The 15709-nt window shown below is 43.6% G+C and overlaps 1 protein-coding gene across 2 annotated transcripts; it reads right to left on the reverse strand.

The window, feature by feature from the left end:
* Window positions 1-37: 37 nt before the first annotated feature.
* Vezf1 (vascular endothelial zinc finger 1) lies at window positions 38-15650 on the reverse strand. Of its 2 annotated transcripts, none has more exons than XM_041664625.1 (6): window positions 15332-15650; window positions 10397-11091; window positions 9615-9678; window positions 7947-8148; window positions 5776-5934; window positions 38-2374 (listed from the first exon to the last, which is right to left on the reverse strand). In XM_041664625.1, the coding sequence occupies exons 1-6, from the start codon at window positions 15362-15364 to the stop codon at window positions 1947-1949; spliced, it is 1581 nt and encodes a 526-aa protein (XP_041520559.1). In that variant the 5' UTR covers window positions 15365-15650; the 3' UTR covers window positions 38-1946. The 2 variants fall into 2 exon arrangements, with proteins under 2 accessions (XP_041520559.1, XP_041520560.1); XM_041664626.1 differs by having other exon boundaries at window positions 7947-8130; window positions 15332-15648.
* Window positions 15651-15709: the final 59 nt, after the last annotated feature.

The raw sequence follows: 15709 nt of genomic DNA on the forward strand, positions 1-15709 counted from the left end.
TGTGGATAAGAACTGCTGTAACAAAGTCATAGCTACATATTTTTCTCTACATCTTGTTTATTGAGACAAACTAATTAAAAGGCACAAACATAGGGCATGTTTACATGGACATTATAACAAACATATACATTAAAAGTGTAGGAATGTGTTGCCTTCCTGCTAAACAGAAAGTTCCTAAGCTTTATATATACAAAAGTTGTACAATTTAATGTCCTAAAGTACAAAAGATCATTTATAAAATTATTTTACACTAGGTACTATTTATTTTAATTTTTTTTTACTATGTAGTTCATCCCCCTAGAACTGTTTTGTATAATGACACACAGATACCTGTCCCTGATGTAGGAAGTCTGTCTCAGACACAGGGTATTTTGATGTTTGTACTGACACAGTGGGGTATAAACGGAAGTCATCTGGTGTGAGTCCTGCAAGCATTCTGCAGGGTTAACAAAACTCATTTCCATTTCTCTTAACTGCAAAATTAAAAATGAAAAAGACCCAAAACATATTGCAATGTAAAAAAACAAAACCAACAATTACAGCATCTTGGTTTGAACGAACTCTTCTCTAACCCAGTGCTTTAAAAACATGACATGTGGTATGATGGCGTAAAGAGTATCTGTTTCCCTAGCTTTTGGTTTCTACCGTACGTACAGGGATAAAGCATCCGGCTAAGAAACAAAAGCACATGTCTCAACGTGCACAATCATTGCTGGGTTTCCATGGAGCATGCAGACAGCCTCCTCCCTGAAAACTCCAGAAAGCAGATACAAGTGTTTTCTTAAAAGAAAAAAAAAAAAGTGATGTCCATATTTACAAAGTTGAACGAATCTGCACAATACTTGATTAGACAGAGGAGGGAGAAAAGATACACTCTGCTTGTTCTGAAGGGGCATCCTACCTAGTTAGTGGTTAGAATAAAAACTGTATACAATTTAATATAAGACATAAACTCTAGTGAGCATCTAACACATCTGTGCCTGCTGTAACATCAACAGGCGCTGAATGGGAGAGAGAGGGGCCTATCACATCCCAGTGCCTCCAATGTCTTCCAATTTAAAGCAATAGATTTAAACTGCTCCAAAGTCCTCATTGCTCCTGAACAGGAACCGCTGGCCTGCGTTTGGAGCCTGTGTGCACACCTGACTTCTCCTAAGTCAGCTGCAGCCTTCTCATCAAAGCACAATTTGTTTTTGTTTTTTTTAATAGTTTTTGTTGTTTTTTTTTAAAAAGTCAACTACAATGCTATATTCCATCAGGATTAATATGCTGAGCAATATTTACATCTCCAAATATCAGGTCACAATCCCTATTATATGTTGAAGTTAGAATGATAAATTATCATATGCTTTGCATATCAGAGCTGGTATCACCTTTCCCATAGGGAATGCTGCCTGAAATTAACATATTCCCAAAGGTAAAATGCATATTCTCTGAAATGCATTTTATTATGACAATGCATCTATTTACTCATACAAACAAAAAACACAGACAATTCTACACTAGCTCTCACTCTGTGGGTTTAGAACTTCAGGTTAAAACTACCCACCTTGTACAGAGGGAAAAGCTCTGCTAGTGTTTACAATAAAATGATTTTGTAGGATTAAAACAAATATAATTAAAAACAAATAATGCTTTTTTTCCTTTTGAAATGGGCTTTATGATTGGTTTTAATTCTGGCATTTCACCTTGCCAGCTACTATCCTGTTTAAGCAATGGGGTCAGCTAAAAGGGGTTCTGATTAAACTAATGTGGTCCAGTGATAAGTTACACATATACCCTACTTTGAACAACCCCAGCCAAATTGGAGCAAAATGCTACTACACTCTTATTAACTAACGTAATAAAACCTCCCAATTTCATAGTCTGCTTTTTGCTTTAATCAACTAAAATTAAGTTGCTGGTAAATATTTACTTTAACCCATATTTTGACTTTATAATACTGTTTACCAAGGTGGTGATGTAGGCAAAGCTTGGGGCAAGAAAGGCATGCTTTCTACAGGCCTCATTGCTATATTGAGGGGAGCAGCTAATGTCATAGGTGTGGGCAGGTTCATCGGCGATGTGATGGTGACAGGGTGTGCTATATTCACCGGGGCAGTTACAGGGGTGGGGAGGTTGACTGGGGTAGTGAGTGTTAAAGGAGAGGTCATGGATAATGGACTGGTTATAGTTACAGGATGCCCAATGTTCATCGGGCTGGTTATATTAACTGCACTTGAAACATTTACTGGACTTCTCATGCTCATTGCAGCTGCCACTGTGACTGGGTTTGACATAGTCCCAGACGACACAGAGGAGGTTATATTGAATGGAGTAGTGAGAGTCACAGGTGTCGTAGCAGCCGTGGAGGTTTGGCACAGGTTGGCAGCTTCTAAAATGAGAAGACAAAAGGGACTTTAGACTCTCATACCTATAAGCAAAATTCAGCTTCCGAATTAACTTCTCTTAATTAAAAAGAACATTTAATAAACCAAATTACAGTTTCTACTAAGTGATAAAATACGAAGAGAGGATCTTCTGCGCATAGTCCTGGGGCAGAGATCCCACTCTATGAATCTCTTTTCTGATGCCTCGGAAGACTTGGGCAACTTGTTCAGTCCTGAACTTCTGATTTCAGTTCAGATTTACTACCTACCTCAGAGATGCTGAGAGGACCAGTGACTTCTGCATGGTGCTCTGGGGAGCAGAGGCACTGAGTAAGCTAAGTGTCCTCACTGTCTTCATGCCTTCTGAGTTCTACAGCCTTTCCTGGGACAGTCAATCACGAGCAGGCCGACAGGAAAGACTTGTCCACACTGTGCCACCAGTGAGTTCTCAAAAGGCACACTAATTAGCAAAGAGGTGTGTGTACTCTCACTCACAAATGCTAAATGGCTTCTTCGATGTGAAGCCACACTCCGCTGAGGGTTTAAAAATGGATGACGAATGATAAACATTATTTCAGTGTCTGTCTGAGTCAGGAGTTAACCAATATTATAGTTCATAATGTTTCTTTTCTTTTCGAGATGGAGGTCTATGTACCCTTGGCTGTCCTGGAACTGGTTATGTAGCCCAGGCTGGCCTCAGAGATCTTCTGTCTGCCTCTACCTCCACAGTGCTGGGTGGGATTAAAGGCATGCACCATGATGCCTGGCTTAGAAAGTTTCTTCTGCTAAGGGAAAGCTACTACTCAGTAGTTGTATGCTCCTTTCCTTCTCACCCCTACTTCCTCTTCTTTCTAATGCTGATATAATCACCTACTTCATGCCCAATAGCATCTAACAGCACACATTACACACACCACCAAGCATACCAAGTAGGACTAACTCGGGCAAGGAAATCCTGTGGCATGTTAGGGAAATCCACTCCTTTTTATTCAGCAATGCCCAAACAGATCCCTGGGGCTGGAGAGCTGGCTCAGCAGTTAAGAGCACATGTTGCTCTTATAGACAGCCTGGGTTTAATTACCAGCACCTACACAGTGGCTCAAAAACAATCTGTAACTCCACTTCCAGGGGACCTGAAGCCCTATTCTGGCTTCTGCAGGCACCAGTCTTGCATGTGGCACACATACATACAATCAGGCAGAACATTTATACACATAAATAATAAAATATTAATTTAAAAAAAAGAAAAAAGGTCCCTGGCAGATGACATCCTACTTCACCCACTCCAGAAAATTCAGCACCACCTATCAAGATGCCATAAATTGGCAGTAAGGAGACAGACCTGTGACACCCACTCAAGTCTACAGCTAGAGGAGTCTGCACAGGGTCCACAGAGGGGTCGAACCACTTCAGGACAGTCAGCCATTTGATTGGTCTGACCTTATCTGGCCTGCTCTGCACTACATACCAGGAGCTGCCAAACAAGAATGATGATGAAAAACATCTAGGGAGGCTCTTTTTATTTTTTTAATAGATTGCTGGGATATTCAATTGTGAAACTGAGATAGAACCTGGCAAATCTATAAAGTTAAAAAGCTTCCTCAATGATAATCTGATTTTCATCCAGGTTTGGGAATTTAAAATTTATCCAGGTCTAATATTTAAAGAGCATTTCTGGCTAGGTGTGGATCTCTGGGTTTGGGGCCAGCCTGGTTTACATAGGGACCTCTCGGGCAGTTAGGGCTACATAGTGAGACCCTGTCTCAAAAAAATTAAAACACACAAACAGTGACACTTTAAAATCAAGTTTAGATTTTCATGAGGTTCTCAATATAGCCATCTCCTCTTTCCCAAATGTAATGTTTACTAACAGAGAGAGAGACTCCAGCTACAAATGGGAACACAATAGCATTTTGTTTAATGAAGGTCAGAAGATGAGTTAAACAATCAAGTCTTATTATGCAAAGCAAACTGAAATACAACAGGGAACACAAATGCAGACAGTGAGGATGGGAGAAGGCCCATCACTTCCTGGGTAACAGTATCACTGCTGCTGTCCTCTCCTTGTGCTCTACCCAAAGGAAGGCGTTTCTGTCTCCTCCCCTACAGTCTTCATTTCACTCTAGAGGATTAAACCTTTGGTACTGGACATAGAAGGCAAGTGCTGACCACTGGGCTGTGCCCTGATTCTCAAGCATCCTTCTACTATTGTAGTAGTAAGGGCGGCGGGGCTGCGTCCCCAACACCCCAGCCGCCCGCCTGGCTAGCTTATGCCCCGAAATAATTACACGGACACTGTATTCTTTTAATCACTGCTTGGCCCATTCTCTTCTAGGCTAATTCTCACATATTAATTTAGCCCATTTCTAATCATCTGTGTATGGCACCCCAAGGTGCGCTTACCAGGAAGATTCTAGCCTATGTCCATCCTGGGTCGGACCTTCATCGCGTGTGTCTGCCAGGGAGCAGGGCATGGCGTCTCTGCTGAGGCGTCTGCTCCGGAGAGCTGTCGAGAGTCTCTGACCTCACTTCCTCTTCCTCCCAGCATTTTGTTCTGTTTACTCCACCCACAAGGCCAAGCAGTTTCTTTATTGGCCAATGACCTTCCTCCATCATACTATGACTTCAAATACTTTTATTCCTTCTTTAGTGAAAATATCCTTCACAATATTCCTTCAACTACTACACAATTATCATCATCTAAACTTCTATAACAAAGCCCTCAACAGCAGAGGAGCAGATAGGTTAAGGTAGATAAAGCAGATAAAGGTGACACCAAGAGCCAAGAGAAAAGACAGCAAGACAATAAGGTCTGAATCATGCACCAAATAATCAACACAGGACCAGTCCTGAAAAACAGGAAATCAGCAATGAGAAAATGAACTCCCACAAGGATAGCTCATCTACCTCAAAGTGGTAATATTTTAGAAATTAAGAAAAGAGCCCATTGAGTGATGATGGTGCACACCTTTAATCCCAGTACTTGGGAGGTAAAGGCAGGTGGATCTCTGTGAGTTTGAGGTCATCCTGGTCTACTTAGAGAATTCCAGGACAGTCAAAGGGACACAGAGAGACCCTATCTTAAAACAAAACAAAAAGGAACCCTTAGCACAAGGACACTGACATAAAAAGGAACTATAAGCATACTAACCTTGACTGCATATGTAACAAAAAGTAAATCCAGAGAAAGAACAAGGCAGGAAGCGCTGAGGACTTTCATTTCCCAGTAACAAAACCCTACACGGAAGCCCTGCTGCCAATAATTCGATTATACCAAACACTGTCCATAAGCAGCACTGTGAAGCTGCACTCCCCCACTGCTGCGCTCCACTTCTGTCACCCGGAATACTAATCAAACACTCCTGAGCCACACGCAGAGCGCAGAGCACCGGAAGCCCCTTCTTACCTTTCTTTCTTGCTTTGACAGCTTCTTCCCACAATCTCAGTGTCTCTACCTGCTTCCCTGGCCAGCTTGTCACATGTTGTTGTTGTTGCTGCTGCTGCTGCTGCTGTTGTTGCTGTTGCTGCTGCTGCTTTTGATTGCTGGTCTCTTCACTCATGCATGCTATTCCAAAGACAAACCACAAACATTGTATTTACCTTGAAAGAGTGGAACCATGTTTTCAAACTCGAACCTAGGAGCTAGAGATATAACAAGTCAGCTGTTACAGTGTCTGACTAACATGCAGGAAGAAGACCTGATTTCATTCTCAGCATAAGACCCTATCAAAAACAAAAGCCAAGAAATCCAAGCCAGAAATTTTGCTGCATACTTTTAATCTCAGTATTCAGGAGGCAGAGGCAGGTGGATCTCCACGTGGAGCAACCAGTCTGGTGGTCTACACTGTGAGTTCAAAAAGCCAAGACTACATAGTGAGAACTTAATTCAGAAACAAGCAAGCAAGCAAACAATCCCACCCAAACACGGGTGTTTTGACTCCTTGTGCCTTTATGGTTATTGTCATTTAACTAATAGCTCCTAATGTAGTGAATTTTTTTTTCCTGCCTGTGTCTATACTGAATAAAACAAATAGATTTGCTAAAAGTCAGGAAATGAGGAGCAGCAAGATGGCTCAGCAAGGAAAGAACTCCTGGCACCAAGCCTGATGTTCTGAGCTGACTCCCTAGAACATATGTGGTTGAAGGAGAGAACCAACTCTCCAAAGTTTTCCTCTGACCTCCACACTTGCACTGTGGTATATGTGTGCACATACACTAAATAAATAAAACATCATTTTAAATAATCTATAGGACTAGAGAAAACTAATATAAAAAAGAAAGGAAAATTTTGCTATATTATAAAGGAAGTATCTTTGAAAAAGGAAGTTGAATAATGTTAGTTAGCATGGGTTCAATATTTAATAAACTATCAAATAGATTTGTTTAACCACAGAGACATATATTAAATTTTTATAAAGTATAGCAAGCTAGATAATGAGCCCAATATACTCACAGAAATGCAAAAGTAGATAGGATTAAAACACATTAAGCGAGTCAGGTATGAGGCACATACCTTTAATACTAGTATTTGGGAGGCAGAGGAAGGCAGATCTCTGAGTTCCAAGTCAGTCAAGGCTACAAGAGTATAAGAAAACAAAACAAAAAACATATTAAGCCGGGCGGTGGTGATGCACGCCTTTAATTCCAGCACTTGGGAGGCAGAGGCAGGTGGATCTTTGTAAGTTTGAGGCCAGCCTAGTCTAGGACAGGCTCCAAAGCTACAGAGAAACTCTGTCTTGAAAAACAAAACAAAACAAACAAACAAAAATGCACATATTAAACTTTCCCATTCACTGAAGCTATTCATGATCATTTTAGAGAATCTGACATTTCTGTTGCATGAAATATATATGTAATAAGATAAAGAACTATGAAAATAGCCCTTCGGTGGTGAAGGAAATTTTTGAAACAAAGTTACATATATTAAGTATTAAATTTTATCTTCAACTCTGAACTTAATCCTGCTGTGAGTGTGAGTGACAAGGTCTCACGCAGCCAAACTGTCTCTGTTGGTGATGTGAGCCTTGAACTCCTGACTCTCCTGTTCCCATCTCCCAAGTGCTAGGATTACAACTATATGCCACCAGTTTATTATTATCATATCATATTACTTTGAGACAGGGTCACAGGCTAGCCTCAAATGTACTTTATAGCCAACTCTGATCTTGAACTTCTGATACTCCTGCTTCTCGCTCCCATGCTCCAGGAACATAGGTGTGAACCACAACACCTAGCCGCTGCAGTTCCAAGCACCAGAGCTCTTATTCAAACCTCAAACAAAACAATGAAAATAGCTGGGATGAAATTCTGCTCTATGGGTATAATTGGTAGTAGACAAGTATAGGACTAGGAGCGAATGGAGAGTGTAACAATGCTGTTTGCATACATGGTTTAAAACAGTTCCAACACCAACATGCTCTCTCCATTGATGCCTGTTTGCCTAGTCTGGTGATGGGAGGAAACAAGATGAACATTAATACAGTCCCATGAGCATAGTCTAAATATCTTTGATATATTGAAAAAAGAAGCCTACATTTCATCAATATGAAATGCAAAACAGTCTGAAACATCACCTACTTTTGCTGATGCCTTGTTTACACGTATTACAGTTGATACTTTGGCTCTGCCCATGTGTCTTTAAGTGGCTGGTGATATATGCTGCACTCAAGAGCTTCCCACAGATGTTACATGATACTTTGCCTTCGTGGCGCACCATGTGTGTCCGTAGTCTGTCTTTGGTGGCAAAGGCAGCAGTGCACGTCTGCATGAGGGAGGAAAACTTTTTTTAAATATAGACTATCCTGTTCAACTCATTTTAAAGTGCGTATATTCTGCACATTACCCCTACCCACTCAGCAAGCTTGGCTGAACTAGTCTAATTTTCATCGCATGTGTTATTGAGAATCACCGATCATACTAAAACAGCTGGTGATTTTAGATGCTTCCATTTTGGAGGAAGAAAATACATCAACACAGAGTAGTGAAAAGATAAGAGGCTCACACTGAGTTAAACCTAGATTTAGGGCTGGGCAGAGGGCTCAGTGATAGAGTAACTGCCTCATGGGTTCAATTCCCAGCACTGCAAGAGCAAAGCCAAACAAGACAAAAACAAAAGCCTAGATTTAAACTGAGTTTCACAAATCACTAAACAGTGTAATGCTAAACAAGACAGTTAATCTGTCTAATGTCTCTATGGAACTGGGACAACACCTATCACAGAATTCCTGGCAGACGAAGAGCTTGATTCAGAGTAGTATTCAGTGAATGACACTATTGCCCTTCCTTCAATTAGATTGTTCCTAGAATTCAAGTCATTTACTTAATAAACAACCGAAAGGAGCACTAAAGAACTTCCAACAACAAATTAGGATCAGGAATGCCTAAAACAGTCATTTGAGTGGGAAAAATTCTTAACTTTTTCATTATCACAATTTACACCTAATAAAAATCACTGATTTGAATACATCCTCCAATATGGTAAAAGCAAACAACAATCTAGTAAATAATAACACTTATCCCAATGATAACAGAAAATGCACTGTAAAATTTTCGGCTGCTCTTGCAGACGAACCAGGTTTAGTTCCCAGTATTCACATGGTGGCTCATAAGCACCTGTAACTCCATTTCCAGAAGATCCAACAACTTCTTTTGCCTTGCTTGGGCACCAAGCATGTACATGGTGCACATACATACATGCAGGCAAACATTCATATACATAGCATAAAAAATAACAAAAGGGTTTGGAGAAATGACCTGGAGGTAAAGAGCACTGGCTGCTCTTGTAGAGGGCCCAAGTTCAGTTCCTAGCACCCATGTAGTGGTTCACAACCTTCTGTGACTCCAGTTCCAGGAAATTTGATGCCTTCTTCTGACCTACTTAGGCTCCTGCATGCATATTGTACACAAACATACATTCAAGTACACACACATAAAGTAAGTACTTTTTTAATTACAAAAAATTTTCCCCTCTTACACCAAAAAAAAAATGTCATTGTCCAAGGAAAGGGAACACAGCTACACAAAAATAATACACTTATATTTAAAAACAATCTTAATATATAATATATATATACATATATATGTGTATATATACTATCTTCATATTATAAAACTAGAATTCCAATGAACCACATTCACTCCAATCTGTGACGTGACTGTTCAAGAACCACAAGATTTGAGTGGCTCCGGCTTTCTGGACAATGTGCACCAGGTGCTACGCTAAGGATAAGTCATTTTAACTCTTACTTGGCATTTGAAGGGTCTTTCTGTTGAATGCACGTGTTTTACATGACAGCTTAGGTGGTCAGGCCTGTAAAAGAGTTTCAAACGGAAGATGTAATGCAACACTCGGAGAAACGCCGCTTATGTGACGCTGTGCCTTGCAAACTACAGGGGAGCGTTCTGCAGAAAGCCAGGATTACCAACTCCCCCACCCTCAGCGCAAATCTCCTCACCTCTCACATCACAAACCCAAATCTGAGACCTTCACCTGTTCTTCTCCTAGTCAACATCAGATCATACTAAAGTTCTGATTCTTTACAACACAAACATTCAAAAGTTGTAGTTTCAATACCAGGAATAACTACCACTGTGTGAACTCTAAGAGCTTTTTTCATTTTTTTTTTAAAGTGAAAAAGTACACATATAAAAATGGGGCTAGAGAGTGGGAGAAAAGCTTCTTAAAAGTTGCATTAAGAGTATGCAAAATCTCTCTGATTTGCAGAGATCCTCATATCGGGTTCTCCAACTGAACTAAAAATTGGCAAGACTTTTGAAGTGTTAAGAATCCTTATGCCAAATAAAGGCCTGGGTCTACCGAAGTCCCTCCTTAAGTGACCTGACAGGTTAACTGCTATGTTCCACTAGTCAGTCATACCAAATCAGAGTTAGACCTAAAGACAGGCTTTTTCACCAACCTCCCCTTATAATGCAGACCTGCACATATAGCTTTTCACATTAACCTAGATCACAGACACAAATTGGCTCTGACCGATGCCATAATGAAAAAGCAATGCAAAATGCAGTACCTTGAGAAGCCTTTCCCACAAACACTGCAAGTATAGGGTTTGGTGATGCCTCCTTCATGAGACCTCACATGGTAAGTCATCCGGTCCTTCCTCTTGAAGCGCTGATTACAAATAGGACACTCAAAGGGCTTTTCGTCCGAATGGGAAAGCTTGTGCCGATTGAGGTGGTACACATCCCGGAAGGCCTTCCCACACATCTCACAGGCATGATTCTTCTTGACGGGCTTACTGGGTTTCTTGACAGACTGGGGCACAGGCATTGCTGTGGTGCTGGCACTGCTACTGGGGTTGGTGCCCGAGGAAGATGTAGTGACTGTTGATAAGATGCCTGCAATAGTTGAAACCAACGAAGTTCGGCTGCTGTCTCCAGCGATGGTGGAGATAAGGGGAACCACCGTGGTGGGAGTTTTCTTTGCCCTAGACACCAGCTTGATCCCTGTGTGGCAGGACTGATGGCGCCTCAGGTGATAGCTGTCCCTGAATGCTTTACTGCAGTAAGTGCACACAAATGAAGTTTTGGGTTTTTCTTTTTTAATCCCAATGGCATCCTTTAATGTTTCTGGTGCAGCCTGAGGTTTCTGAGTTATTGGTATTGGAAGCAACGGTTTCTGATCAGGGGGCTCCACAGCAGAACTCAGGAGGGGCAGCAAGCTGTTCTGTGCTGCCTGCTGTTGGTGATGGGAGGCTTCATGGGCCTAAAACCAAACATTTACACTTGAGAAACTGAGCCTCTCAGCGTGACCTTAACCATTCAACATGCTCCAGACAAGAGAGAGCAGAGCCACAGTCCCGGAGTCTGTGAGCTGCCCTCGGTTACAGAGCTGCAGCGACCACCTGCTCTCAAGAGCTCTGGATACAAAACACTGAAAAATCACTGCTGGTCAAAATGTTTGCATCTACACTGCTGACAGCAATCATACTTTCAAATAGTTGACTAAAGTACACACTATCCTGGCTCATGAGAGACATTAGTCGATGAAATCAGTGTGCATTTGACTGCCAATACTGAAACCAATCTTAAATAACTTGTCAAAAAAAGAGTACATGCCAGATTTAAGTATTTAACAGTATCTTAGATTGTGGCAATATACAAACCCTGTATATGATCAACAAGATCATCTACTTATCTGTTACAAAGGGCATAAAAAGCACCAAGTCTCTCGCTCTTATCAGAAGAAAACTAGTGATTGAGAAAGGGCCTGCTAAGCAATGAAAGGAATGTAGCTCTGTGAATACACACACTAGCTGTTAAGTTCACTTACAAAGAGCATCACTGAATTCTACTAAAAGATGTGGCTGACACGGAAGGCATGTGTGAAGGTGGCAAACACCTGGCATCTGCTTCTCAGACCACGAAGCCTCTACTAGAGTTTGCATCCTTTACCAACACTAGCAAGAGAAAGCGAACTGCATCCACACTCAGATGCACCCTCTTCCAGAAGCAGGCTGTGACACAGTGGTAGATATATGCTTCTCTACTCTAGAACCTTAGCTGGACCACTGTTTGGAAATTTTAGAAAACGATGGAAAAAGTTCTTGAAATAGCTCTTCCTAATATGTTGCTCTTTACCAACTTTATTTTTTAAATATTCGACAGTGAGCCCAAGCCCCTATGCTTGAGTCTTGTAATCCTAAAAGGACCAAGCTAGGAGTTCCAAATATTTTAAGCATATAACATCCCATCATCGTAGACATGTGAGTTTTCTTCCCTTCACACTCTGTAGTCACTTGGTTACCTAAGTTATCAAAGACACAGACAACGAAACAACACCCAAGGAAGCTAGCAGGGCTTCTCCTCTGTCGGTCAAGGGCATCCATTTCTCACTTTCCACTTAATTGCAGGTCAGCATCTGGGCCTGGAACCACTCTTCCCAAAGATTAGGTGTGGTATCCAAAGGAGGCAGTCTGAATTTAACAATCTTGACTTAAAATGTCCTTCAGGCTTTGCAATAACACTTAGAAAGTACAGTTACTAATGGGTCTTCTTCCAGATCCAATGCCCACACCGAATTACAGTCCACTTTTCATCTAACGTGTGCAGCTCTTCTAACTTGGAGCCTACCTACCCAGGTGTACTTATAGAATTTGGCTTCTAATCTTACTCTTTTTTTGAGCTGAGTAGGATACCCAAGTTTCCATAATGAATACAAACAGGTAAGAGCTGAAGCTCGCTCAAGATATACAATTTCAAAGGCTAACATATCACACGCCATGGAATGCAAATCTTCTGGACAAAGTTCAAACTTTTAACATTTTGAGCCATTTTTCGATTCTAAACAACCATTAGAAGGATGGAGCACTAAAAGAAATGACTGTCATTTTACCAATCCAGATGTTTGTGCTATACAAATTATCTCTACAGCACTGCCGATGCTCACACTCACGAGGGTCACACCAGGTCCCCGGTCCTTAAATAAAATGCTGTAGAACTACTGGAAGAATCAGTCTCTAAAGATTCCTAAGAGCCCAGCCCAGCACTTCTCCATAAAGCTGGCTAAGAAGGCAATTTTCCTCAACTTGTTTCCTGAGGAAAAGAGTTAAATAAAAGCCACGGCCTGCCTTCAACAAAGTGATTTACTTCTCAAATGTAAGTTCTCAGTAGGCTTTTATTAGACTAGCATCATCACATCAAAGTTTAAATTTTATCTTCTAACTCAAGTGCACAGCTCCAGCCCTGCCCAAGCTTTCCTTTTTTCTGGGGCTGGCAAAAAACAAAACAGAAATGTTATTTCATCACCCAGGGTGGTAGGATGTAGAACCATGAAATCTCCATTGCCAGAGGGTAAGAGATTTTGTACTGAAACAAATTAGCATCGGTGAGTCATATCTTGAATGTCCTGTTAGAAGAATCATCCATCAAATATTTTAAGAGCTTCACTTTCACTTTCCACCATGTTATCTGGAAAGCAAGCAGGTTATTAAATTTTGTTTAAAGATACAAATTCAACAGGATGCTCCAAGAAACAGAGTTGAATTCTCTATTTCCCCAGTGAGAAACTGAAAACTGGCACCGAATATCTGTTTGTATCTTTCCATAGGAGAGACTGAAGGTCTCTTTCCTCATTGTCCTCAACTCTAAATTACAGCTTTTTCAACAACTTTCACACTGCGCTCCCAGGATCAAATATGAGCTTTCACGTTTCCTCCTCAGGTGGAAAACAATAGGTTGGCATTAGCTTTATCCAGGAAAAAAAATAGTTAAAATGGCTTTTTAAAGTATGGAATCTTTCAACTAGCTTCCCAAAGATGAACTGTGGGCTTCTCCTTTACATAAAGAACTCGATTTGCTCGCTCTCCATTAAGTTCACGGATACTCGGTGTAAAAGTGTTTAAACCACTTCTATGGCTCAGTCCTTTATTGTAAAATGACCATCTGTAAGCTTCTTCTAAAGAAGGCATTTGCCGGCTTTGCACCAACCCCGCCAGCTAGTTTTGTATTTCTTTGCCAATACATTCTTAAGTTATCACTTTATTAACAAGCTCATCAAAGCAACCAACACTAGATCAGAGTGATAGTGTGGGAAGTTCATGCGTTCCAAAATCTTAAGAATTCCCGATTTTAGTAAGTCCATTTGTTTTACTAATTACTTAAAATCAAAACGCCCATACTTGAAAATATGTCTTAATAAGACAAGCCAGGTTACACAATAGGTCATTTTGCGTTCTCCAGTTCCCTATATAACTCCACCGGGATGGGACCAGACGCTGAGAGGATAATCTTCTGAAGATTCTGCATTTCCAAAGGGCTCAAAGCACCCAAGCTATGCGTTTGGAATTTCACGAAGAATTCATAGGAAAATAACTCAAAAGAGGCAGGCGCGAAGGACACAACTTTTAAAAACGACGAGCTTCCTAACCTTCGGGTCTGAAGTTTCTACGTGAGCTCATCTCTACTGCTCATCAATGTATTTGCAAACAGAAACGAAGCAGGAAAGAAAGTTCCAAACTGGGGTCCTGTATTAAAGTGGCAGGGGAAAGGTATGGCTAAAGTATCCGCTATAGTAGCTTTGAAGTTTCTATCAAAAAAAGCGAAGATCCACACGCCACGAGTGACTCATCTGGGGGCTTTGTAAACGGACTTTGCGCTCGCACTCCGCTTCCCGTCGCCCACTGGGCCCGAGCGAAACGTTCGAGCGAGCGGGCCGCGAGCGAGCGAACGAGCGGCGCACTGAGAAGGTCGGGCCTGCAGGAGTCCCGGCCCCCGCCGCTCCCCGCCCCCGCCCGGCCCCGCCAGCCCGGGGATTCCCCAAGCTCAATGGGACGGCAGGAGAGCTGGACAGAGGCGAGGGGACCAGCTGCCAGGACTCAGCTAGGACTCGGAGTAGGAATGGAAAAAAGTTTGCGGAGGGGAACCACGCTCTCAACACCCCCGGTCGGGTATACCCGAGGGGGCGGCGAGAAGGGGGAGTGGCGGCGAAGCCAGAGATACCCGCTATTCGCGGGATGTGGGAGGAGGGTCAGAAAGTCAACACACAAGCACACACACAAAAAGAGAGGTGACGCGAAAGCGCGAGCAAAAGATGGATGGGGACTCGGAGCAGGACCGGGGGACCCCCTCGTTGCGCTGCGCGGCCGTGTCGGGCGCGCAGTGGCCGAGCGGCCCGCGCTACCCAGCGGCCCGGCGCCCTCCTTTCTCTGGGCCGCGGGGTGGTGACAGCGACCGGCCTCCTCCCTTCCCCTTCGGGGAGGGAGGGAAGGGTGTGTGTATACGTGTGTGCTTGGGGGGGCCCGGGTTCACCCCGAGGCCTGCTTCTCCCCCGCACCCCGTCAGGCCGCCTCCTTTCACCTCAGCGGCCGGGCTCCGCGGGAGCGGGCGGGCGGAAAAACAAAGGGGGATTAAGGCCGGGCCGGAGAGCGGAGCCGGGAGGGGAGGAGCGCCCGCCCGAGCCCGGCCCGGCCCCCCTGGCCCCCCGGCCCCCCCGGGGCCCCCAGTACCTGGAACAGGAACGCGGTCCAGTTGGCCTCCATGGCTGCGGCGGCCGACCCCCCTCCTCCCCACTCCCCCCGCTCGGGGAGCCTCCTCAGCCGGAGGAGGCGACAACAAAGCGGCGGCGGCGGCGGCGGCGGCAGCGGCAGCGGCGGCTCCTCAACATGGCAGCGCCGAGCGCGGCCACTTCCGGTAACCTCCGGGACGCACCACCGCGGCGGCGAGCGCGGGCGGGGGGGGAGCCCCGGCCCGGCCGCCGCCGCCCCCAGCCGCTCCGACCCCCTCCGGGCGTCCCCGCTGCCGGCGCGCCGCCTCGGAGCTCAGCCAGTGCCCGCGGGCGGTGGGGTCAGGGCGCCCGCGCGGGGGCTGGGGTGGGGCCGGGGGCG

Source organism: Microtus oregoni, unplaced genomic scaffold, assembly GCF_018167655.1.
Source record: "Microtus oregoni isolate MIOR12 unplaced genomic scaffold, Mior012 000015F_ref0000493, whole genome shotgun sequence".
In the NCBI taxonomy this organism is placed as follows: Eukaryota; Metazoa; Chordata; class Mammalia; order Rodentia; family Cricetidae; genus Microtus; species Microtus oregoni.